Source organism: Nipponia nippon, unplaced genomic scaffold, assembly GCF_047370975.1.
Source record: "Nipponia nippon isolate SJK-2023a ecotype South Korea unplaced genomic scaffold, ASM4737097v1 scaffold_6, whole genome shotgun sequence".
Classification (NCBI taxonomy): domain Eukaryota; kingdom Metazoa; phylum Chordata; class Aves; order Pelecaniformes; family Threskiornithidae; genus Nipponia; species Nipponia nippon.
The window spans coordinates 33,400,793-33,428,025 of record NW_028262380.1 but is presented as its reverse complement, the minus strand read 5'-3'; the positions used below and the strand labels follow the sequence as shown (position 1 = coordinate 33,428,025).

The following is a 27,233-nucleotide window of genomic DNA, read 5'->3' as shown; positions in this document are numbered from 1 at the left end:
AAGAGTTCTTATTGGAAGAGAACAGTTCATCAAAAGATTAAAGAGAAAGTACAAAAGCAAGGTTTTGTAATTATGCTATTTGAACATGTAGTATCAAATCGTAAGACCCAAGAATGGTGGTTAGATGTAAAGTCTAACATTTTGAGGAAGAGTAAAACTGATAAATGTACAGACAACTTAGTAAATAATGGTGTGCTACTGCAGTGACACATTCATACAAAAGAACGTTCCAGATTAAAATTTGGATTACAGCTAACATCTGAAACAATTAATTTTGAAGTACAGAAAGAAGAGATATCCTTTCTATCTCAAGAGTTAGTTTACTGAAAACATCAGGCAAAAAAAAAAAAAAAAAACTTACAAGGCACTGAAGGTGATGCAGCTCAGTTAACAAAAAGCATCACAGAATTAAGGATATGCTACATTCTTTTCAGATGACTCAAAAGACAAAGGAGAGATATTTCAAATGGTTCCTAAGGTGTTGCTAATGAACCTTGTTAATATTAGAGTTGTTACATACAAATTATATTTTTGGTGCCTCAAGCCATCGCATTCCTGCCTGCAGCTCCATCTATAGTATGTGTAGCAGGAGCACTAGCATAGAAATCACTAATGCTTTTATTTCTGCACCACTTAAACCTTTTCAAGTAGTTAGAAGGCAATTAGCATTAAATATTTCCATTTATCACAGCACTTCCATTAGTGCAGGAGTGACACCCAAAATAAAGCCTCCCAAAAAGCAGAGAACAGCTGACCTGGGGCTAGGACATGACTACCATCTTACCGCCTCTGCCTTCCAAATGCTTCATCTTACCTTCCCTAGGTTATTTTCACCTGTCCTTTCTCCAGAAATCCTTCTCCTAGCAGAATATTAAAATAGTAATTCCCATTACTGTTTCCCTGCTCCCCCTATGCATCACACAGGTTCTTTCCCACCTCTTTCCCACCAAACTTGCTCCCACCAAAAAATCCCAACACAAAAAGCAAAGCAGGACCTAATGATGCTTTCAGGGTGCTAAAACCCACTGATTTGCACCCTTACTTTTGCTGGTAAAATAGCCATGTGATATTTCCCAAAGACCCTTTGAACATGGGGCTTTAAAGGAAACCATAAAGTTCAATCAGCATCTGTGCGGTATTTCAAACCTCTCTTGTCACTTCCACAGAGTTAATTTTTTCAGGGTGAGCAAGGAACTGTGGACATACACTCAACTTAGGAAAAATAAAACAAGACAATAACTCTTTCTCTAGTGCATTTCTGTTACTTGGGAGTACAAAAGGAACAACTGTCCATCGAGAAGCATTACACATCTTTCAAGTACCTTCTCCATTTCTGTTTTTTCTTCTTGCATCCATTGCTTAGTAGATTGAAAACAATGACCAATGTAAATACTCTCTCAAACTGGGTATGTTTGTGGTGTTTGGATACAAAGAGTCTGCAAACAGGTAAAATAAGCAAATGCTACTGAGAAGAAAATGGGAGTTTATTTTTCTAGAAGTCTATGCCCTAGTGAAACATCACTTCACTTCCCCTTTACACAACACTTACGTGCTCAGTTTCTGGTTTGTTATTTGATGCAACGGATTTTTATTCTGAAATTGTTTACATGAAGGACGTTTTCATGTACTATCCTAAGGCAGGACAACGCAAAAAATCCCAAACAGACCATAATGCTTATGAGAAGCGTGTGTACTACTGAATCATAATAGCAATATTGAGACTTTTCACTCGTATTTTGTCAGGAATAGCCTCACAGCTATTTTTCTTATAGCTTTCTACAAGACAGCTATAAGAAAGCTGAAAAAAGGAAACAGCCTTTTTTCTTATAAGAAATTTGTTCTGCATTCAATGGTTTTATCTGCTTGATTTTTTTTTTTTTTAAGAAACACACTACTAACACTAAGCATCATCAAGTTTCACATGCTGATATCGCTACAGCAAAAAAATATGTAGGAAGTAACTCTACCCTATATTGTTAAATATTTCTTTCAATTGTATCTACCATGCAGCTGCAAAATAAGGGGAGATTTGTAAATCATGCTCCTTATGTCAGAGGCTGTAGTCAGGACTAAGACAAACAGGAGAAGCCCAGCACCCATTCCTCCCCCAGGACAGAGTCTCCTCTGCCCAGGAATTTGATTTAAGAAGGTCAAACCAGCTGCCTAGAACCATCTACCATTCAATTTGTCCAACACAGGAGATTCTTCTTTTCTGATCTGTTTCATGTGGTGAAGAACTGCCATCTAACGCTCAATCCTCTTAACTTGGACCTTACTAAACAATTATTTTTATTTCCATGAGACACCTGCCAAACTGACATAAAATTAATTACACATCCTGCCCACCCACTGGTTCCAAGGACTGCTGAGAAAAGACAGGAAAACAAAACCACTGTGAAGGCTGCCACAGCAGCAAAAGGAGGGAGGGTGGGAGGGAGAAGGGAGAAAAAATGAAAGAAAACAAAGAACTTATAAAACTGAAAGAGCTAACTTGCTGTTTCCAGCAAGCCCACTCAAGCTGTCCTGGGAGCTTCAGTAAGGGGAACAAGGCACAGCCCTTCCCTTTGGTTTTTAACCTAGGGTAGTATTTCATCATTCAAGGCAACTAAGCCACAGTAACAGTCAAACTCAAAGTCCATGAAGAAAAGATGCAATTCTTAAAAAGATTTTTTTCTTATTGACCAGAAGTCTACCTCATCCTAACTCTAAAAACATGGAGTTACCCAACTCAAAGGTCTAAGAAAAATTATATATGAACTTCTTTCCACATCTCACAACCAGGAAAAGAGGACATACAGTAAATAACTGCAATGGTCCTGCAAGACCAGTAACTTCACATAAGCATCTAACTCTAGGAATAGTGAAGCATCACCTTCATAACAGGCTCCTCAAGAGTGTATTTTACCAAATCAGAAAGAAAAGAAAGCCAATAGTACACTCACCAAGGGCAATGATGATCCATTTTCAAAATGCATCTTAAAAACACCCATCAGAATTGCAAGCATCGCAAAAGGCAAAAGAAAAACAAAAGTGAGAAGCCCAGTTACATGTCAGATTTAAATTATTCACATACAGATTAAGAATTATCCATATGTACTATTGGTTACCTAATCTATTTAACAAAGATGTCTATTTAAATTCACATAATACAGTTTACCTACAAGAAAACTGTAGGTAACCCAAACTCAAAACGCTTGTTCTGTCAAGAGCTTAGTGATTTAAGAAAATGCAATCTATAAAGTTCAGCTTTAGAATTAGGATTCTCATTCTGAATAGGTTTTTCAACTATTGTTTATTCTCTGACAGAGACCTAGAAACTGGGCTAATATTATTATTATATACTTAGTGATGCAATTAAATATATTTCAAAGCACATGATTTGCTTTTATAGGAATATATGCAGATGCACAGGAGGTTTTTAAGAACTTACCTTGTATGACAAATCCCAAACATTTTTACAACTGATCACTCTCCATAATAAAACATGCACAAGAAAATCAGATATAACTGAAGCAAGTGAATTTTGACAAGGTAAGGACAAAATTAAGGTATTCTGCAAAATATATTAACTAATGGCATTCTGCAAATTTCACTCACATTTCATAGGATAACACAGGTCGCCCTTTTTCTCTACCCTGGTCAGACACGAGAATGTTCCTATCTTACTTTGCAACCACCATCCCATACAAAACAACCAAGATCCTCTTTCTGCCTCAACTCGGTTACTCTTTCAGTGCCTCTGCTGTTTTGCTGGACAAAATGGAAAGTCTTCTCTGCCTCACAGTCATGTTAGAAGGTTTGATGTATGATCAGCTGAAGAGTATTTAGAACAGCCTTAAAGCTAAGAATAAATCAACCTTTGAGGAAGCCCCTTCTCTAAAAGTTAGAAATTTAAATCACTGGGGGGCAAGAGTAGAGAAAGCTAACTGGAGAAAGGTCAGAGAGAAGAACAGCCAAAAGAAAGATTAAATGAGAAAGCAATTAGACTTCTGGGGAATATGGAGGTGAACTTCCTTTTGTGTTAGACAAACAAAAACTTTATTTTACAGCTTCAGTTAGAAATGGGGGATGCTTGGTTGTTTCCTTCTTTAAATAAAAATAACCTGTAAGTTATCCAATGAAAAACAGGATATTAAGTTTATTACCTCTCATAAGATGTAAGTGACATCATGATTAGATTGAGATGGGCAGTGATCTTTATTCAGATTCTAACAAAAGAAGCAAATTTTTGTTTATCAGCTATTTTTGGTTACATTCTTAAGGACAGTTCTTTATTAATATTCATATTTTTTAACCATTATGTAAAGAATGTGTAAGATCAGGTAATCCATGTTGGCATCAAGAAAGCCATCAAATGAATTAGAGGAAGTTACAGACTTCCTTAGAAATAAATAAATAAATTCTCTGCCAAAACATTAACCCTGAAAAATCTACACATAAAAAATAAAAGCTTCTGTGTCAAGAAAAAAAAATGCATTTATTCAGAAAACCACTTATTTAAAATATTTTCTTACTTGTCGCATACAGAACAGTGATGGCAACGATCTGGTTTTACAAGATGGCATCTGTCACAGTATCTGATTGCTAAAGAAAAAAGTTCCAGGATTAGATCTCAATGTACAGTTACACATTTTGATTCCTGAAGTCTGCGCAGAAGTAAATACTAGCAGCTCAGCCCAGCAGAACCCCCAGGAAAGCATTTCAGCATGATCAGAAGCAGTTGCAAATACTGAAGCATTCTTTAAGTACTTGCAATGCTGAATCCAGCAGAGTGAACTGAAAAAGCTCAGTTTTTGCAATCTCTGCTAATCATGCTAATCAGGGTTTTTTCTTCCAAACCCCTCAGCTCTGCAAAACGACCAATGAACCAACAAAATACACAAAACCCTCACTAGACTGGAAAACCTTTAAAGACTGTTCAACAATATAGCTATTTTAAACTATTATTCTAACAGCTTTTATTTACTATATGAGATTATCTCTTGGATTTGCTTAGCTAGCCAGCATTCACAAACTTACAGTATCAGTAGGTTAAGATTAACTCTTAGTTTGGAAGAACTTTTGTTCTTGCAACTGAACAACCAGCAAGTAAAAGAGCAAGAGTTTCTTACTGTGACCTATCTAGATATACATGACATGCAAATAGTGATAAATTTATTTTTAAATTTTTTTTTAACGTATGAAAGAAGAAATCTATGCACTTAAAGACTGCTACAGCCTCTTCTGCAATTTGCTAGTATTACAAGCTACTTGTTAATGTCAGTTTGCAAACATTTAGCAGGGCATTGTCAATCCACTTTAAAATCCCAAATTGTATGCAGCAATTTGCTTTCCAACAATCCTTCCACTGAATAAATGTAGCTGCATAAAGCTACATTAAAGTTAAGTTCTTGGGTCACTTTTTTATTTTATGAAGTACGAGTTCTTCCCTACAATCCAAACCCTTGATTTTTTTTTTTAATTAATTTAGGTAGTACATCAAGACACCTGCCTTCAGTGGTCTCCTGAACACCTATTTACCTCCAGACATCGTCCGTGTATAGATAGGAAGATCCTTGGCTGCCCGTCTTAAGACTTCTTGCTGGGATTCACCTCTAGGCTCCCTCTCTAGGGATTCCTTGTCCGAATAAGATAGATGAAACTGGAATAATTTTTAAAATCAAAGATACATTAGCAAATTTCAAGTTAAATAAGTATCTGTAGAGACATAAACATAAATAAATATTCATTATATAAAGATGGATTAGCAGCACGTACAAGGTATTACAGCAAATAACCCAGTGTTCCTAAGACCACTAATTTAGTTTATGGCAACTGAAGACAAAATTAAAATTATTTCTGATTTGGTATTGATGCAATGCTGAATGCTCCCAGAAGTAACAAATGACCTTCAAGAGGAGGATCAAAGCTTACCATTCCCTTGAAAGATCAGTTAATTTACTTCTGTAATACTAAATATTAGCTAGTGAATATAAGCTAGGGATGTCCGTCTTTAACTGAAAGAAAATATGCTACTAGTAGTAGCAGAAAAGATAGCTTTATTTCTCTTCTGGTGTCTGGCATTTTCCCTTTTGTTCTTTGCCACTGGAGAGTAGCTGTTCTCTTCATGCCGGTGTTAGGATGTGTTTTTACTTCAGAGACTGGCTGAGAGAAGGAAGAGATGGATGTCCTGTATGACAGAATAACCATGTCTTCAGATCTTCCTGCATAAAAGGACAACTTCTGTCACTGCCCAAAATGACAATAACAAACATTACTCTAGTAAGAGCTGAGAGGCTAAAAATTACTGGAAGAGATGCATGGTATACATGTGGTCCAAATTTCTTATGCTCTAAAGTCCTCTGCAAAGCAGCTACAGTGACAAAGCTGACTGTTGCTTCTAGAAATGGGCAGACGCCGAAGTCCTTGGTATCTCTATCAGAGAAACAGGATACAAAATCACCTCTGAAAAGAAGTCCATATTTGGCAGGAAAAGTGGCTGTCTCTAACCTGTACTAGAAACAGGAGCCCTCTGCATAGCATTTATGTCTACTGAAAGGCTTGTCATTACAGTAATATTCACTTTTTTCCTTACTGAAAGTGATGCATGTAAAACTCGGAAAGCAGACAGAAATATACAGTTAGGAGCCTATTCTCACCTCTGTAGAGAGGGCATCAGTCTGCCTTCCTGACAAAGCTCACAATCTTCCAGCAGAAGCCAGAGGTTCACTGTTTTGAATGAGTTTCTCAGGCCACCTTTCATTTTTTCCCTAGCAAGAATACACTCTTGCCAACACCTGAATTGATTGATATTGGGATACACAGGATTTCTCATTGCAGAAACTTGGTTCAGAATACTTTTTTTTTTAAAATGCTTCCTGTTCGAGGTACACAGAGCTACTGCTCCATCATTTTGTATTGGTTCTCATAGTAGTCCTAAGTCTACAAAACCTTCCTGCCTAGGAAACCATCTTCTCTCCCACCTACATGCAATGGTTGTATATAGCTGGTACACACAGGTACAGAATGGCACATGCTAAAGTGAAGTCCTTCAAAGTCTCTTAAAGAGAAACTGCAGCTGGAACTTCAGGGCTTTTCATATGTATAAAAACTTGAAATAAGCTTAAAAAGAAACATACAGGCTGTGTGGTGTGCGCCAACCGCAGTATTCATGAAAACAAAACGCAAAAGCTTTTATCTGTTTTTCAGTCTTCAAACGAGGATTTGCTATAGTTGATAAGTCAGTTCAGTTAAGTTGAAAATGCACCCTTTTACATTTACAGACTTCATCCTAGAAACTGGAAGCCAAGCAGTAACTTAACATTACAAAATACACTAATTAAATTTTAAAAATACTGCTCTAGTAGGTTAGGAAACAGACATGGAACAACAAAGATGTCATTTACTCCCAGCAACATTGTGTAAATTCAAAGAACGCAAACACTACACATTGCTTTCTATTACCCAACTTCAATAATTTTAATATCCCATTTGAAGTTCTCCTGTAGCATTGTATGATGGCTTTGGAATCCCATTATAATTACTAAGGATTTGTCAAAATGTTTTGGAAGTCTTTTACTGGCATCAGCCCAGTGATTTGAAAACCCTTCTAATTATCGCTACAGTCACCATATACATGCATATATTTCACTATGTAATTACCAAATTAAATAGGTTCTTAAATTTATTTTGCTCCTCTCCACCCCAAGCTGTAAAGACTGCAGTGTGAAATTCAAGGAAGACGCCAATTACTTTGAATTATCTACTTGTTTCCACAATTACATATCTTACTAGTGAATAAAAACTATTCAGAAAAGAACCTCCGCTCAACAGACAGTAGAAATCACAAGCTATTTATTTTGTGTTGGCATGGTAGTTATAGGAGCTAGAGTTACGAGCCCATGTCGAAATAACTATTGGCTTTGTGGATATTTCAAACTCCAGAGCAGCCATAGCATGACTCCTCTTGACCTCACAGGTTGTGTGACATAGCATCTACTGCGGACTGGGGGGTTTCTGTACAGATAGGATGGAAGAGGCCAAAAAGTTGCGCTGGTTGTACCAACCTGCATGGGGAGGATTTTCATCAAGGCTATTGGCAGTTTTATTTTTTTTTTCTTAAAAAATGTTAGAAAGAATGTGAAATTAAAATAATAAAAAACCCCAATACTGTACTAAAAGCAATTATCTTGAGGCTACATCGTGTTGAACATGGTTTTGTATCTTAATATTCTCCAAGACAACTGGATCCTTCTTCTTTAACACTTCTGTACTAGCTGGACTTAGACCTGGGGTATATATTTACTCAGACCTCTTTTCCATGCAGCTCTTCCATCCTCCCTTCCTGCTTAGCCAGCCATGGCTTCCCAGCATCAGCTTACCTGTTGTGTGCTCACGCCACAACCCCCAAGTTCCTTCATACCAAAACAGATGGGGAAGAAGCTTTAATTCAGAGGATAACAGACAGATGCTGACAGGCAATAAAAGTCTTAAACACAGGGAAATAAATTTTTTGCCCACATAAAAAGTATTATATTCCCATGCAAAGATTTAAGCTGCTAGCTCAAATAACTCATCGTTTTCAAGTGGAGAGGTTTTTTTCTTCTTTATATCATAAATATTATCTAATTTTAAAAAATCTATTAAAAAAACCTTTAAAACTTAGAGAAGGTGTACTTTTTTTGTCTTGGTTATTACGCTGTTTGCAATCTGACTTAGTCCTATTAAGAAGCTGTAACTACCATCTGTATTTTTCTACACAGTGTGAAACTACGTAAGATCAGAGTCTAAGTTATTCAAATACTACAAAATCAGGCATTTGACTAGGCTATTTCAGAAACAAAAGTTAAGTTTATCTTACTTCTTTTGAAGGATTCATTGGTAGCGTAAAGATTGTTTTCCAATATGACCAGACGAACAGCATGAAAAATATGTGGTAAGCAACCAGGCACACAACTAAAATCGAAGAGGAACAGAATTAATACAAACAGACCAGTGATATTATAGTACTTACAAACGGATGCTGTACATATCACAGATAGTTACTCTAACAGATGTAAATACATAGGCTCTGCAAAAGCTTTGCAACAAAAATACTGCACTGAAACTTTACACGAGACAGATACAGACTGTGTGGGGAAAGTCATGATACAGGCTACATATATTACAAAAGTTTGAGGGGAACGGTTAATAGTCTATTAGAGTCCTGTAATTATTTAGCAAGCACTCTCCCTTTATGCATTTGTTAAATCCTATTAAACTGATGCCTCTCTGCTTTCTAGCTTTATAAACCATGTAGGGAGACTGCTAGCCATGCAAAAAAACCCAAACAAACCCCCCAAAACCCTAAAAGCCCCCAAAAGGAAGTACAGCCACCTAAACAATGACTAGTGGGGGACTCTCTGAGTGGATATGCATATGGTACCTGAGCAGGAACCATAACCAGTTAATTTGTTTTGCTAGATTTTTAGGAGGAAGGGCAATAGGGTGGTTTTTAAAAACCTGCAGGTTCTTTGAATCCAAATGTTCATTCACTAATTCATATTCTTCGCAGCCAGTGATTTATTCTTAGATTTTCTTAATAGATGCCAGTCAGCCTTTATCACGCTGAGTTGTTTTACTAGAATACAAAAGGTAACATTAACTTTTCCAAAGAGCCTGCCATGGATGGATAGGTGTTTCCATTTAAAAGCTGTCACTGTACTAAGCAATTTGCTTAGTAAATGATAGTAAATTCAAAACTTGTATCCTCTGATTAACTTGCTCTAATGCACAAGAAAGTATTTCCTTGGATTTTTCCTCCTTGGGCAGAGAAGCAGCAAATAAAGGACAGCTAGGACAGTAACAGTGGAAAATATTATTTCCCTGCTGTACAGATGAACTCAGATCATACAGAGCTCAAGGTTATATGGAAGCTACGCGGTCAAATAGTCTTTATACAACTTCTATAAATTCATAAGATCGTCAAAAAACATCATAGAAGGGAACTTGTGTACTTTCACTACACAATCTGAAATATTGCCCTTGTATGCTTAGCCCACGTTTTTATATATGTAATACTATTCAGTGCTAGAGAATTTTTCATAAGACATGCATGACGGTGTGTATAAATGCAGGAACAGTAGCCCAGCATGTTCTTGGTTTTTGTAATTTTGCCTCAAAAGTAACACTGAATAAGTGTTTCTGGTATTAAAGTTTGTTTACTCAAAAAAGCAGCAACACAGTAAATATTTATTCTTACTCACTAGGCAGTTAAAAAATAATAAACAAAAGCTAACGAAATCTGAGGAGCAACACTGTACAAATCTTTTGGTATGACAGGGGAAAAGAGCCATATGCCATGTCTGTAAACTGAAAAAAAATCTCATCAGTTTAAGTGACAGAACTGGACTCCACATCAAGCACAATACACTAAATGACCATTTTGTTATTGCACAAGCATCTGGCAGGAACAGTCCACATTGTTATCAGAATATTTCTAAGAACTCTAAAAAAACCCTGATTTACTCAAACAAAATCAGTATTTTTTTAAACAACAGTATATTCATGGCATAAAGTGAGGGCAAGGTAGGGCAAGTTACATCAGTTCTGTACACCAGGTATTTACTAATCTGCATCTATACTTTATTGCTGTGAGAATAACAGTCTCTCTGATTGATAAAAAAATTCCTTTTTCATACATTAAAAAAAAAAAAACCTATGGACGAAGTGGGGGGGGAAAAGGGAAACAATGTACTGGAGGAAGACAAAATTTTAGCCTGAAGACATTATCCCAAGTTTCCCCTTTGAAGTCTGCACAAGACTTAAGCTCTTCTTGTTTGCTCTTGCACCTAAGTTCTCCAGCCTGGCCCAGGTCCTGACCAGTCCCTTCTTCCAGGTTACCTACCCGCTCGTTTCCCTGCACTGCAATGGAGACCCTGGGCTACCCAGCTGCTCCACTGGGTCTGTGGGTGTTGAGAGTCCAACATGAGAACCTCAGTTCCCTTGATACAGAAATAGAAGAGCTGTTCGCAGCTCCCTGGGCAGAAATCCTTCTCTTTTACACTTTTTCTGAAAGAAAACCCAAATGGCATATCCCTTGCTTGAAGGCAACCCATTTAAAAACAGCTAGCATAGCTAGAGTTGCCTGGAAATTTGCAGGAACCTGTAATAGGGCTGAGCCCCATTTGCTCACTTAGGGCAGAAGTACAGCCAGGGCAAATTTCTCCTGACTGGCTGAAGCTCACCAAGGCTTTGAGCAGCTAAAAATAAAGAAATTTAATGTTCCCCAATGCATTTTGCTGATAATTCTAATGTGCTTTGTGAGCAATGCCTAACACCACACTTGTCTCCCCCACACACACTATGGAGCAGCAAGAAACTGAAATTATTTCAAAGTCTGCAGGTGCTGAAGTTTGCAGATAACACTTACGCACTCACATGGGGGGAGAGATCACTGAACTGAAAAAAGTTTTCCAAGCAAATGTTTCTTAATTGGCAAACACTTTTTCTAAGTGCGGGAGTCACCAATGACTTAATAAAACCTGCTGGAATTATACAAACATATAAAGCATACAGTTTGCCTCCTAACCCCCAACCCCTTCCTCCAAAAGCTCTGCAGCCCCACACTTCACACTTCCATGTTGTGCTGTAGTATTAAAATAGCATCTGGAAAAGCAATCTAAAAAATGCTACAGCCTCAGGGTAGGAACTCTAATGACAGCTAATCAGGCAGTTTTATTATCTTCTGAAAAGGTTACGTATCTGAAGGATTCTGTTTTTTCAAAGACACTGGCTAAAAAGAAACTGCAGAAAAAATTCGCCTCCCATTTAAGCATGTCACACTCTGCACAAACACCTTACTCATCTTTAGGAGTCCTGGTTTTGCAAGAGCTTTCCTTGTTATGAATAAAAATGTTTAAAACCTTCAGAAAGCCAGTAACAGTAAAAAGTTCTAATTTTTCTCATCTCTATTTGGAATGGCTAAAGCAATACTCAGGAACAGCAGGATAATAAAAGGAGCTGAGGAACACAAAAAAATACACTTATTTAAAACAGGTTAGATCTGTATCTCAATTCTACTAGTAAACTACTGTACTACCCTGATATATGAATTCTACTTATGAACAGCTAATAAAAATCTTACCTTTTTCTCCAATATTTGTCATTGTCACTGAAAAATGAGAAAAAAGGAAAGAGTAAAAATGATGTTTAAATAGCAAATGATGCAACTGAGTATTTTAAACTTTTGTTTTTCAACCAAAGAGGGGAGACTAATCGTCAAACAATACAAGCATAAAGCCACACACTATCAAGGTCTTATGCTGTGTACATCACAAGAGTAGGCAGACAATGCCAATTGCTTACAAGGTTTTCTGGCTCCCATTCCCAGGCTCAGTTCCTGAGAACTAGCACCTCCATCTGTCTGAAGTGGCCCAAGTTTAACCCAAGAAAAGCCACCTCTGAAGAAGTTATTTCTTTAACTGTGGTTGTACAGGTTTTACTGTTTATGTATGTTCTGTTCTTGAGGCGGAGGTGTCAGACTCCAGAACTAGTTTTGCCAGCAATACTCAGTGATACCTTAGATCTCCAAGGCATAAAAATCGCAAGTAGACAAAAGCTGCATTTCCTTTAAGAAATTGCCCACCGATTACAGGATCCGGGGATAGTAAGAGAGTGAGCAAGGCGCAAGTGTGTCAGGCATGGAGAGGAGTACACAGGTATCATGTATCAGTCACCACATTTATGAAAAAGAATAAATCTTTTTCTTACACCTATACTCCACTCTCAGTCATGTTATTTAAAAAAAATAACCACCCCACAACAGATATCTCAGAGAGATCAGAAACTCCTAAGTAATCAAAACCTCATGGTGTTCTTCCCTTTCCACCCAAACCACTCCACCATGCATTTATCCGTCTCAATTAAGCAGTCTACAAACTGTAACATACTGGCACCTACAACTGCGAGCAAGAGGACAGTAGCTATACGGATCTCTCACCCGCTCTTGTTTTCCTAACAAAAATGGCCGCAGAAGGCTGGTCTTCAAACAGCAGGCACAAGGCAACTCCTACTGAAAGGCCAAGCAGCCATGCCATCCTACTCTGATGTATTAAACTCAGGCTTGTTGATAGAGTGAAAGTCACTATTTAAATATATCTTGCACAATGCAAGGATGTACCATGGGGCCAGTGCTGCTCAACACCTTAACTAATGCTCTGGAAGAGTGAACGCTCATCAGGTTTACAGATGACACCACCCTGGGGACACTAGCTGGTATGCTTGTGTGCAGGACTGCCATCCAGAGGGACCCAGGCAGGCTGGAGGAAGGGGCCACCAGGACCCTTATGAAATTCAGCAAGGACAAAGGCAAAGTCCTGCACCTGTAAAGACACAGCCCCCTGCAATGATACAGCCTGGGGACGGCCAAGCTGGAGCAGCTCTGTGGAAGAGGCCATGGGGGTGCTGGTAGGCAGCGAGCTGAACATGAGCCCAGCAGCATCTGGGCAGCAGAGAGGACCAGCAGCCTCTTGGGATGCATTAGCAGGGGCATGGCTGGTCAGTCAAGGGAAGGGATTATCCCCCTCTACGCGGCACTCAGATCACATCCAGAACATTGCCCCCAGCTTTGGGCCCCCCAATACTACAAAGACACAAGTCCAGGGGAGACGGACCAAGCTGGTAGGGATCGGATCACTCATCCTCTGAGCAGAGGCTGCATGGCCAGGGCTTGTTCAGCCTGGAGAAGACACGGCTTTGGGAGGACCTAACAGGACCTCCAGGGAGGCACTGAAGAGGTGGAACTGGGCTCTTCATAATGGTGCAGGGTGGGAGGACAAGAGCCAGTAGGTACAAGTTGAAATGAGAGGATCATATTTGATACAAGGAAAAACTTTTCCACGATGAGATCAGTCCACCAGTGGAGCAAGTTGCCCAGACATGTTGTACAGTCTCCATGTCTGGAGCTTTTCAAGACTCAACCAGATAAAGTCCTGAACAACCTGGCCTGACCCTACACCAAACCCTGCTTTGATTAGGACGTTGGACTAGATGAGCTGAGGTCCTCTCAAACATGAATTACTCCACGACTCTATAATTATAAAATAGGCCTATTAAAATGGAGATTTGACTATAGCTCTACCAAAATGAGCATCTACCTTACCTGAGGGAAAACAGTAAGTAACCATGTTTATAAAGTTCTTCCTGAAAATCAGAAAGACATCACAGAAGTTGCATAAGCCACTATAAAGAAAACTCTATTCTGACCTCAGTTTTCTAGTTCAGCTAAGAGAAATCTTTCGAGTTTGATAAGCTAAATATCCATCTAGACAACTGCTAGAGAGAAGCTGAGGGAACATGTATACACATCTGACTCTGAGGAGCAGAGATAGTGCAGTACAATAATGCACAAGAACTGTAAAACTGTAAGTAAACAGTCATCCACCAGAAAAAAACAAAAGACATCTTTAGAGCTGGTGTGGAATTTAAAAGTGCTGGAGCTCTCAGATTAGGACAAACTAGCCACTACTCAAATTCTAATTTTCTTTCTCCACTTGGTGTGGCCAGCAAGGTGTGCAGAAATTTTGCCAGTCTTCTTGGAATAACTACTCTCTGCTAATTCAAAAGCCACAGCCAAGCATACATTGCAGAATCACCAGTTTCAAACTAAAATCTACTTAACCAACCTTTCACAATGATTTGTGGTATTCTCCTCTCTTAACAAGGTAATGGCATAGAACGTTACTGTGAAAGCACTTGTCATCTTCCCCCCCCCCTTAACCTTGGATAAAATGTATTAGTTAATGTGTTTGAGACTTTTGATTTTTCCACACGTCTGCAAGTAAGGGACCAATACAACTAATACATCCAAATTTAATAATTTCTACCCGACTGCATGCAAGCCTGCAGCTTTTCAAAATTTCTGTCCACCTCCAGGATGAAATGCACTCCTCAGAGTCAGATGTGTCCACCTGCTCAGTGGACAATCTTTTCAGCTTTTGCAGTATCTAGCTTAGAAGCCAAATGTTCCCGACAGTCAGGAGCTGCAGACCATGAAGGCTAAAACCTAAGTGCCCAAAAATGTCCAGTTAATCCCAGCAGAGTGAAACGAGGCATTTTTTTGATACATCTTGTCATTTTAATCTCTTTTACCAGCTGAGTATAACTCACGAGTTATTTCATACACTCCTGAGTTGCAACCACTGTGAGAGACTGGAGTAGAAGAGGCAAGGCTTAAGAGAGATGCCAGCATCTTCAATCTTACCACCTTTTTTCTCCACACTTACTGCAAGTGGTGTTTACAAGGAGACCGCGCTGCTAAACAAACATCCCCTCAGATGGTGACACAGAGGAATACACAAGATATCCAATAACCTGCAGCTTTTCACAAAGTGAAGTACTATTCCTTCTGCTTATGCCTTTTTAAATCACCTTTGATGAGGGCTCCCTGAAGGAGGTATAATGTGTGGGAAAGTAATGGACAGGCATCCACAATACTACAGGACCATGGAGGAAAACTGGGTCTTTTTTGGTTTGGTTGCTGGGTTTTTTTTTGCACAAATGTGGCAGAATTAACCAGCAGGGGAAAATAAAAGCCAAAACAAACAAAAAAAAAATCAAACTCTCTCTCAAATTTCTCTTAAAAATTAAACTTCCTCTATTTGTAGAATGACCATGATACAAAGACTTCTTAGGGTAACCACAAGATGCTTATAATTCTAAAATCACACTATTTAGTGCATGGAAAATAATTTTCTGACATGAAATAACCCTCTAATTTTGGATTTGATCAAATAAACATTTGCTATTTTCCCCACCTTCTGAATAGCACACGATATATTTATTTAAACCAAATTTTATGTTTTTCAGTAGATTCAGAGATACAGCTTTGCTATATTACTCAATAGTATTTGATCACATAGTCTTCTGTGAATCATTCATACCAGCCTTTCTGGCAGTTTTCTCGTTTCTCTTTCAAGGGGTTATATTCAATGCTGGTAGTGCCCAGAAAAGTAGGTCAGACTGTCACTAATAAATATCAGCTTAAATGCTGCAAATTCACTTACTGGTAGTCAAATAGCGTACAAATAATAAGTGTAAAAAGCATTTATGTCTACAATGACTAAAATAAACACCAAGGACACACCAATCCCAACTGTTAAGCAATCCCTACAATCTGGGAGAAAACAGGGTAAAACCCTTTGAGAGAGGAATGGAATGACACTCCCCTATATTCAGAGACAGAGATAATTATAAAACCGTGACCTGTCTTCAAGAAGTCATTAAAAAGTTACAGCTCTGTTCGCCTGAGTCACTGCAAGGGCCAATTTCATTAAGAATCAGCCTTCCACTGCTAAAGCGTCAGGATGCCATTTACAGTTCAGTACTAGCAGACTATCACATAATTAGAGCCTCTCTGTTTCATTACACAGCTTGCAGACGGCACTCATCAGAATTAGGGATCAGGCTGGGACGCACGCAGGACTTCTGCCAACGTAGATGCCAATTTCCTGAGCCAGAAACATCGTTCCCTGCTTGCCCTGAGTGACAGGCAGCCAGAAACAGGAACAGCACATTCAGTAGTCAATGCTGCTAAACAGCCCGCGCTTGCAAAAAACAACAGTGACTGAGGACAGAAAGTTGTGTTAAAAAAGATAGGAAAAAGTCCAGGATGGAAAGGACACCCAGCGAAGCCTGGGGAATTCATCCCATACTTGCTGGTAGCCTTCCTCACTGGGAGAAAGCCATGCAGCATTAGGAATGCCGCCTTGGCAAGCAAAGAGGCACCACAGTATCTCAAAACTGCCTGCTACAACTCCATTACCAACCTAGTTTGCTAAGAAGAGAAGCCACATTGCTAGGCACCTTGCACTGGGTCAGACCTTAATTCAGGGATAGAAATGGATTTCCCATTTCTTGAACTATGGCTCATTTTCCCTAGAAATCTTTATCCTCACTCAACCCCTGTAAAAATTAAGTAGGCATCCGTCTCCATGTAGCTAGAGACACGGCAAGACACATTGCTACCACAAAACCCAAAAGATTTTAGAAGATAAAAGTCACGTAAAAAACTTGCATTGGTTTTCTAACATTAAATTTTGCTTGACTGCTAAACCCAAAATCAAAGCTCCTGAACAGTAAATGTGACGGTTAGATTAAAAACAAAAACAAAACTGGAGAAAGCAATTAATTTTTAAAAGCTTTGATGGAAGTCAATCTACAAAATTTTGCTTCCATGTTTTATGTACATTCTTTAAATATTTAAAACTTTGGAATGCAAAAGTAAGATACATCTGATTCAGAGACTCTGCAGCCACATCTATAAATAGCTGTTTCTCTCAAACTTTTATACAGTTTAACATCTTGGATCTGATGCACAAAACTAAGTATGTATTTTATCTTTATAGCATATCTGAAGCTGTAAAACACTGATCTATAGATGCAGTTTAACTCAGCTCTCTGTACACATAAAAGTGTTTTATAGTTGTGACAAGTGTTCTATCCTTGTCTGCAACAGTCCTTTAGAAAAAAATCAGTGCTTGCAATAAAAACTACCTCTTTGCCAGACAGAGCAGTGATTTGCATTGATTCAGAGTGACAAGGTGGAGACTTTGCCACCAGCACTTCGCTTCAGGAAAAAAGTAACAGAAATATTTCTGGGAGATGTAAGGTTGGCATAAGTAGTCATCAATAACCCATACATTCGGATTTGACAGTGCTTGTGAATGTTTCGGTAAATTCATTTTAACCCTGTGCCCATCAAACTACATCACCACCCACCTACCCAGCAGCAAGCTGCTATTTGGTACCTCTTTAGGTAAGGCCACAAAACCACTGCTTTTGAATTGAGTATGCCTAAGAATTGATCTAATCTTTCTTCTCTACAAACTTCCCATTTACTTTCCAAGTCACAAGGACTAACTGAAGAGTGGAGAGTACTTCTAGAGAAGTTGTATTACCAGATCCTTTTCAGAAAACAGAGTACGCCCTGACAAGAACATCTATTCAAGCTGTTATATATCAAGCAGTGTTAAATCTTTAACTGAAAACACAATCTTATCTAGTAATTATATCTTCACCATAGACCTTATGCTTTCCACTTAAAGCCATGCTTTAAATTTCAAGGCAAAAACCCTATAGGTAGTACACTAGGCACTACACAGAAAGATAAGTAGTCATCCTTAAAACACAGGCTTCAACTCCATTTCAGAATGGCAGCTGTCTTTGAAAGTCTGAAAGAATGCAATTGAAATTTGAGAAACGGCCAGGAGTCCTGCTGGCTAAAATTCAGAAGCCAATTTTACTTCAGCTGCCAGTTTTGAAACTTTTCTAAAAGTAACCAGGGATCTCAGAAGAGGAAAAAATGTGGTGTTTGCAAAACACAGGATAAAAATACAAATTTGCTTTGACCAAAATCCGTTGCTACCTTAGCAGCCAATGTACAGACAGGGTATTTAACTGGTATTTGACAACAGCCAACTGCAATGTTAGAACACACTAGTATTTCTATAGCCAAATGTAAGCTGTAGATGATTACAAGATATGAGCAGCAAGTACCACAAATCCTTTGATCCATTTGGAAAACATACTGAGCAAAGAGCTCAAATCCAGCTGACCAAATCTTGGGCCTCACCTTTTTTCTCCTCCTCCCTTTTTTTTCCTCCTATCAGCTTCTATCTCCATATTTTCTGCTGCTTCTGATCCCCTGATGACAGTGCCATGCCTACAGGGCATATATTAATTCTGCCTCTAAACTGTGATGAATTAAGCAGCTTTTTATCCTGCTATAATTCCATTCCACTGATGTTACACAGAGTCAAAAACCTCAATTCAGCACTAATCAATCTGATCCTCCAGCAAAAATCTTTCACGATCATTAACATCTTTAGCAGCTGGATGTCATTCCACATTTTTCTGTTCCATACTGAAGGTAGTGGTGGACAGTCACATATTCTACTCCAAAAACAAAGATGCAGTTTATGAGCTCTCCTGACTGTGTTGTGAATGCCTTGTTGTCTTCAACTGTGCTGAAGTCACTTACTCTTTTCCAAATCAGGCAAATCACTCACCAGGTGGGAATATTTCCTCCCTTTCCCCTCACTCACATAGTCAGGAAATGCATATTGCTCATTTCCATGTTTCACAGCAAATCTATTTTCCTTCTTCAAAATTACAAATTCAAGCTGCATTTTCAGATAGGATTCCCTGAGCAAGCACATTATCCTTAGAATTAAAATCAGTGACATGTAAAAATGGATCAAAACTGAACATACACAACCAATTTGTATTTATTGGATAGCCCTTTCATCAGCACAGTTGGTATTTTCACTAAAAACATTTGTCACAGCACTGTCAAATTTTCACATTTCCTTCTTACATGCAACTCCAAATCACGAACTGGCAGGAAACCAAACGAAACCAAACCAAAAACCAAAAAGGATCTCAACATCCGAGTTTGCCAAGAACATATCTGACAAACAACTGCCAGAACCAGTGCAAATAACAATTGGTTCTGCCTTACCCAAAGCGTGAAGCGGATAATTAGTCTAAGTGCCTTATATTTCTACTAACCCGAATTAGAGATACACATAAGAAGCAAGACATGAGAAAAAATATTTTCTTTCATATGCAGAGTTTACTGAATGCAATGTATATTTTCAGAAAAAAAATGAAATTTTGAAATTGAAAAAAACATTTAAAATACTACATTTGAAATACTTTCTCATTACTAAAAGCTCAAATAAACCACTTACAACTGTGCAAAGACCTCGCACAGCGGTTAACATTGCTCCCTCTGCATTGTCATCAGCATCAATGACAGTAAGCTGCAATAAAATAAGCAGCTAAATATGTCCTCTTTAGCAGTTAGTGCTGCAGGAATAAAAGATGCACTGAGTAGACAGGCTGGCTTCAAAACGACGAAATGCTTACAGTCTGTTTCTGCCGTTGGCTTTCATCCTCAAGAGTTGTTAGCTATTCCTTCTGTTGTTTACACTAAATATTCATTAGTAAGACAAGACATAAGTTTATTTTATCTTAATATGCCAAAAATGAGAGAAAACATCCAGATATAGATAAAAGATGGAATTAGCAGAAGACGTGAACAACTATTATGGTGAGCCAGGCAGAATGGGGAAGGAGGGGTGGGGTAGGCAACAACAACAACAAAAAAAATCACCTTTGTCCAGAGAAAGGAATGCAGTAAAAGATATTTTAGCAAAGCCCCAGGATTCCCTCTTCTTCCCCTCCCATTGCAGGCCTTTTCCTTTGAGTGGTTCTCAAGGAATTATGGTACCATAGTTTATAGTTTGAAGCAAATTTCAGGCACGCCATTTCCTTAAGAGGTACTCGCTTTCAGGTAAGCTAAAACCCAATCTTCCTCCGTTACACAGAATTACACAGAAGAAAAAATACAGTAGATCACTCAAATAGTAGCACCCGAATCAAGCCTACTGTACCACAAGCACCACGGGGCTGTGTACATTAGGACAGATGTTAACTATAGGGTCATTTTCCCCTGAAACACCCTTGCCCTCCTCGTGCCAGCTGACACCTCCCCTTTCCAGGCTCGCTCCATCAACTTTTCCCACAGCCTCCCAGACAAATCGCTGCCTTGCGCTGGAGGTAGACACTTCAGCTCTCTTCTCGTGAGGGCACAGCAACTCAAGTCCCAATTTCTAGTTGAAGAGCAGCATTTAAAACTAACAGATTTGAATGTTGCTAGTGAAAAAAAAAAAAAAAAAAAAGATGTAAAAAGCCCACCTCCGATATAGGAATCACACCAAGTCTTGACACCTCCCTCCAAAACAGAGGTGCTAGGCCTGGCAATCATTTTTTGCTTAATGTCTCAACTGCTCAGCCAAGCATCTGTGGGACAAAAATTTTATCACAGTCTTCTGTTAAAAAAAAAAAAAAAAAAAAAGGAAATCCAAAATTAGGTACCAGACTGCTGAGATTTTCAACATGAACAGCTGAAGTCTGGCAAAGTTATACCGGCATATAAATGCACTCAGCTTGCGCTGGGTATTTTCCCCTCACCGCTGTTCCTCACGCAGATGCTCAATGACCAACCATCACTAGGAACCTCACCTGCAGCAGAGGGGAAAGGGGAGACAACAGCTAATTTGTATTCCTTTGTGCCATTATTATAATACTGTTCAGGAAACATCAGCACGCTGTACATTAACCTCTAAAATTCAAAGATTAAGTTGTTTTCTACAAGATAAACCGCAACAGAAACTGAAGTTAATTCAAGGGAGCCTAGCGAGCTGGTCATTTAATAAATCCTTCTGGCTCGACTACTCAAATTCACACGAATACTCAGAGCACAGCCAGCCTCCGGTCCGTGATTGATTATTCACCTAAGGCTCAGGAAGAGCCCAGGTGCACGGTCGGGACGACTTCGGAAGGAGGTGCAGGCTGCCCGTGCCAGCGGCGCACCAAGAACTTGTGACACCCGGGCGTTTTCGGGGTGACTGGCGAGTGGCACGGGGAGACTCGGGGATGTTCCCTGTTCCCGCTGCCACGTCAGCTGACAGAAGACCCTGTTTTTACACACGCACATACGCGTCCGTGCGCTGTCACGCAGCGGGAGGGAAACAAAGGGACGGCTAACTTCGCTCACGCCGCCTGCACCGGCGGTCTCCGGGTCCCAGGCTGAGGCTGGGGTGTCACAGGCCACGGAGGAAAGCTCACGCCCGTGAACCGCCCCGTGCGGTCGGCTCCCTCCTCGCGTGGAAGGGGAAACTACGCGCCACCAGGTCGCGGCGGGGGGGGGGGGACGGGACACCAGGCGGCGCGGAGGCCCAGCGCGACCCCGGCCGCTGCCTGGGGGGGGACTCGGGGGTCGCTCCGCCAGCCTCCAGCCCGCCCAGCCCAGCCCAGCCCAGCCCAGCCCGTCGCCGGCCACATGCGGCGGCGCGGCCCCGGCCCCGGACCCTGCCTCTGCCCCAGCCCCGGCCCGGCCCGCGGGCGTGGCGGCGGCGGCCAGGGGCGGCTCCGGCGCCGAGAAACAAGAGACAACGCCGCCACCTCCCCCCGGCCCCGTCCCGGCGGCGGGACCCCGGCGGCGCTCGCCCACCAGGGGCGGCGGCGGCGCCCACCCCCGTCCCGCGGGAGCCCGTCGACGCCCCCCGCCCGCCCTCGGCGGCGGCACTCACGCAGGCAGAGCTGGGTGACATAGGCGTAGTAGGACCAGCAGAGGATGCTGGAGATGAAGAGCACCGGCACCCAGTAGAGCAGCCGCTGGCAGCGCCGCCGCACGCCGCCCCAAGCGCCCGCCGCCCCAGCTGGCGGCGGCGGCGGCGGTGCCGCCATCTTCCCGCACCGCATCCCGGCCGCTCGCTCCGGGGGCCCGGGCCCCGGCCGCGCACCCCGCCGGAGCCCGCCCCGGCCCCTCCCTCCCGCGCTGACAGGGCTCTCCGGCAGGGCCGCTCCTCCCACCGCCCGCCGCTCCCCCCGGGCAGGGCAGGGCAGGGCAGGGCAGGGGGAGGGCGGGGGGGTAGCGCCGCCCCAGGGGCCGCAGCGTCCCCTCGGGGCGCGGCGGGGTGCGGCCGCCCCGGGGCTGGCAGGGAAGGGGACGCTGCCGCCGCCTCCCGCGGGCGGTAACGGGAAGCGCTCCCTTAAAGTTCGGGGCCGGGCCCGGAGCAGCTCAGCTCCTTGCCAGTGAGTTACGTTCCTCGGGCATCCGGCACGTGCAGGAGCCTTTGGGTGTTACGTGGCTGGAGGCGCCCGTGACGCCTCCCCCCGTTGAACTCCCGGTGCCCAGCCCAGCTTCCTCCGGCTTTTCCCCCTCTGAAATAGGGGTGGTGATACTGAACTGCCCTTGGAAATACTTTAAAACACTTGGTTAGGCAAAGTGCAGCCTCGTGTGCAGGTCATGTTTCGGAGCAACGTACAACGACCAACGAGTGTTGCAGGCTGCTGCGCCACGGCGAGCGCGAGGCTGCGGGAGGCCGCGGCGGCCGGCCCTGCGCTGAGTGGGTGTTCGGCCAAGGGAAGGTGGCCTAGGGTTGTGCTGACTCACTCTTTCCCGAAAAGGCTTTACGTTACGGCCATCGTAATGAAACGCTTGTGAAATGTCATAGTAAACCCAGACTGCGTTGCAGTATGTGCGCCCGAATTGTTGCTGAATTATCGTTCCAGAATTAGAAATGCCGAGCACGGCCCTTAGTATTTCTGCAATCTGCTAGAGCCTCTCAGAGCATCGGCAGCGCGGTAGGTAGGAAAGAGCTGGCTGATGAAAATGTGTTTGGACTTGGAAAAAAGGCTTGTGTAATGTCTCATATGGGAGACTACGCATGAAGCTAAGTAATCACAACCTGGAAGGCGTACAACTGCCATTGATTAGGAAACAGGCTGCGAGAGAGAAAAAAAAATAAGACAAAATATGACAAAAACAGTAGTAGGTGTGCTGCCAGGTTCCAGAGTATGAAACGGAGTCGCTAGCACGTTTATCGAAGAGACAGAGTCGCTAGCAGGTTTATCGAAGAGACAGAAAAAGAAGTTGACCATATGGCTGCAGTGTTTTTATGTAATGCAAAATCATGCGCCCCTCGTCCCTGTAAGGTTAGGCTGAGGAATTCCGGTTAGCCACGGTGAAGCGGGTGAATGAGCAATACAGAATGATGTATTGAGAGGAATATTACACATCCCATGGCAGTAAATTATCTTTGCCTATTCGAGAAAAAAGCTCGTGTATCATTGTGACTGGCTCAGTGAAACCATCTCCGCAATGTATAGGTATTATAGAAGAGACATGAACAAGATATGCCTTGACAGATTTAGAGTATAATAACTTAAGAAAAGATTCTGCATAATGGGGAATTACGTATTATACATTAAAAAGGCAGAGGTACAGTGAATGGTACTGAAAAACTAGATTTGATATTCCTACATAGTGTATTTCACAAAACAAGAGGAAAAGGACCAAAACCAACGTGACACAGACGATAAAACCACTTTATTTTACCTGTCATTAATTATGCAAGTCATCACTGAGGCCAACATTTTAATAGAACATTTAAAGGATTTGACTTCAGTATGTTTAATGAAATCATCCATCATTATTCAAAACAGATTTTAAAAGTATAAGGAACAAAATTACCACCACTTGAAGGCATACCCCATGCTTTACTGGCAAAAGTTAAAAGAAATGACGGCAATCTATTTCATTTGATGGCTTTTCGCATTTATCTGGAAATACCTGCCAGTGACCTCTCTCTGGTACACAGGATCATGCATCGACTGTGTTGTGTGGTTCCAGGGACGCGTGGCTGTACCATGCGAAGTCAGCAGCTGGGAACTGTCTACATAAGGGTGAATGAGTTTTTGCATTGTACTTGGGGGCTATGAAAAGCTTTCTCCTATAAATCATTTTAAAATGCTGTGTGTGATATGGGGCTTATTAACAACAACACATGCCCGGGAAACAGGGTAAACAGTAGAGAAAACTTTTAAATGTAGTAATTCTTTGAAATAATAGTTATTATACAAAATTACGTATATAGAGAAGTGACAGTTTGCCAGAGATGTGGGAATAAAATGATGATGTGTTACAAAAACCTCAAATTATATCATACAATTTCTGGTCAGAGGCTTTTTATTACCCCTTCATGGAAATGGGCTTCTGTAGTCCAGCTTTTTAACTTTTCCATGGCCACTACCACCCTCTTCTCACTGCTCAGATTTCACAAAAATCAGAATTGTCTTATTTAGTATGCTAATAATTACATTAATAATTATTATTATAGCATACTCTTTACCGGAGCTCCAAAATCATGGTCATTCTGGTTCAAAATTAGCCCATTTAGTGAAATAAACAGGCAAACCTCACTTTAATTTAGTTAGGACAAAAAAGCCTGCCTTGACCGATACTCCCAGTTACCTTGGAGCATCCTTTGGTCAGAGAGCTGTAAAGAATCCCTCTCTCGTGCCCTCGTGCTTGTGGCTTCTCCCCATGGACCTGGGCTCTCTAGCTCTCCTTCATGCCCACGGTTCCTTTCTGTTCCCTCCATGACTCTCATCACTCTCCAGAGGGGTCATGAGAGACCTTTTCTTCTGTGTCTTTCCTCCTCCTCCTCCTCCTCCCTCTGTGGTACGACCTGCAGAAATTTTAGGTAGCAGCAGAACAACTCAAGAGCAAGCATATTCAAAGGAGCATTGCGTTATGGCAGAAGTAAATCCTGGGATAATCTAAACCATTAGGTATTCATGGACAGATTTCCCAAATGACTGTACTCAGGCAGCCTCTCTCTACGATGAGAGAAGTTGCTTGGGGCACAGTTTATTGATGCTTGTATGAAATGTTCACAAGGAAAAGATAGAGGAAACGAAGGTAATTTACTGGCTTTTCTTCCTGTCAGGAGCTGGGCTGAGGGTAACTGGGACTTGAGGAGGAGGATTGAGTGTTTGGCAAATCAAAACAAAATGTTCTTGTCATAAGTGGTACCACTCAGCTTTTCCCCTCAGGCAAGGTATATAAAAGGTATTGCTGGTGGATTTTTTTAAAAAGTGTCTCTTCTGGCACACATTTCTAACATTACCATGTCTGACTGTTCTGTCTATCAGGTTGTGCGACCTAGGCAGCATGAAGGGATGTTACAAGAAGGGGCTGCCACCCGCAGCTCCGGGGCCAGGCATCCCGCCTGACCACTGGAGCCCAGCCCGAGGACAGCACCTACGTATAGGACTCACACAAGTACCAACAGCAAAGTCACCTTCTCCCCTTCGACTGTCAGGGCTAAGATTCACTAGAGAGAGCACACCCCCCACCACCACTCTCTGTGTTCACAAGCACCTGCGCAGTTGCAGATCCCCGAGTACCGGCACAGCCTCTCTGGCTGTCTGACGCCCCTGCCCGCACCCCAGGCCCTCTTACCTGCTCCACGGTCCCTGACTCGCCGCCTGGTCCAGCTTCGTGCTCACTGCATTTTGACAAGGTCCTCATCCAGCTGATCTTGCTGAAACAAGCATCCTCCCGCTCCATATACCCTTACATAGTCTGGCTGACCAGGGCTGTTCCCTGCTGTTGTCCCTGTGAGTGTTGCTTGGTTGGGCTTGTGCCTCCGTATGTTTGGCTTCCCCCCTTCTCCTTGTCATCCTACTTGACACGGTCCTTGATCAGACAATGTTAACGAAGCAGGCGCTCTCTCCTTCCACATGTGCTGACAGCTAGATTCTAGCTGGGTTTAGATACAGAAGTGGAGAGTGGAAATAGTGCCTCTTTCTGAAGAAAGTCACCTTGGTACCCAAGCATGCAGTCCTAATTAAAAACTACTTTGTGCAAGTCGTCCATCTAGAGCAACCAGTAGTAGAAGGTTTGTACATGGCTGATGAAGTTACACGGACATCCTGAATGTATTTTATTAAGATGTGATAAACAATTCCTGGTAATCAATCTCATAAAGTAATGGTGGCAAAATAGAAGGAAATTTCAAGCGAGGGAAGATGTTTAATATATGCCAGAGAAAAATTATCTGTTATTGAAAATTTAGCATATAGAGTCTCTTCAGAGCTCATTTTTGTACCAGTTTGAAAGGTCATAAAATTTCAAAACAATAAGAATACAAAAGTAAAATGAGCCACAAAAGAAACAAAAGTGATTATGTAAATTAAGTGTTCTCATTAATGTATACGTGATTTGAATACCACAGTACTGCAGTAAGAGAGCATTTGTCAAGGAATTACGTTAGCATTCATTTATGCTCCTGAGGATTTAATATGCAAGGCTGGCCATAGATGTTCACATTTACTGTCCATTCATAGGTCATGATGAGTAGCTGGAAATACCATATGCGTATCTAGCTCATTACATTTCAGCTATAAAATTACACTGAACTCTTAAGACTACTATTACAACTGAGTGTGGAAAAATAAGACTTCATATTATTAGATCATTTTAAGATGTCAAAGATTTACTGTTTGAAAATTATAAAGCATGATTAATTTTATAATCTCATAATAACTTCCTGATGATTTTAAGCACAGCATTTGGTCAATTAAAAACTCCCAAACTAAGTGTATGCAGAATACAGTGAATGGTAAATAAACACACAAGCAAAATGCTCTCAATTTAAGAAGTATTTTTCAGAGAATCTGACTAGGAACTTACAGCTTATAGACTCTGAACAACTCCTTTTCTATGTAAGCAATCCGATATGGTGGAGTACTGTCTCCCCCACCACGTGTCCCACATATTCAGTGGAGCAGCAAGAGGAGGAGGGACAATAGGACAGGAGTATAAATTTTTGCTTTCACACAAGTGCAGTACACAGACC

The 27,233-nt window shown here is 41.3% G+C and overlaps 1 protein-coding gene across 2 annotated transcripts in view; it reads right to left on the bottom strand.

Annotated features, from left to right (window-relative positions):
• ZDHHC2 (zDHHC palmitoyltransferase 2) overlaps positions 1–22,325 on the bottom strand; it is a 36,322-nt gene extending 13,997 nt beyond the window's left edge. The window contains exons 1-7 of one of the 2 annotated variants that reach the window (XM_087737674.1): positions 22,116–22,178; positions 12,104–12,130; positions 9,481–9,598; positions 8,840–8,934; positions 5,521–5,641; positions 4,515–4,584; positions 2,943–2,975 (exon numbers count right to left, since the gene is read on the bottom strand). In XM_087737674.1, the coding sequence (XP_087593800.1) occupies positions 2,943–2,975; positions 4,515–4,584; positions 5,521–5,641; positions 8,840–8,902 (287 nt within the window). In that variant the 5' untranslated portion in view covers positions 8,903–8,934; positions 9,481–9,598; positions 12,104–12,130; positions 22,116–22,178. Of the gene's footprint in view, positions 1–2,942; positions 2,976–4,514; positions 4,585–5,520; positions 5,642–8,839; positions 8,935–9,480; positions 9,599–12,103; positions 12,131–22,115 lie in introns of both variants that reach the window. The other variant, XM_087737673.1, reaches the window with a different exon arrangement.
• Positions 22,326–27,233: the final 4,908 nt, after the last annotated feature.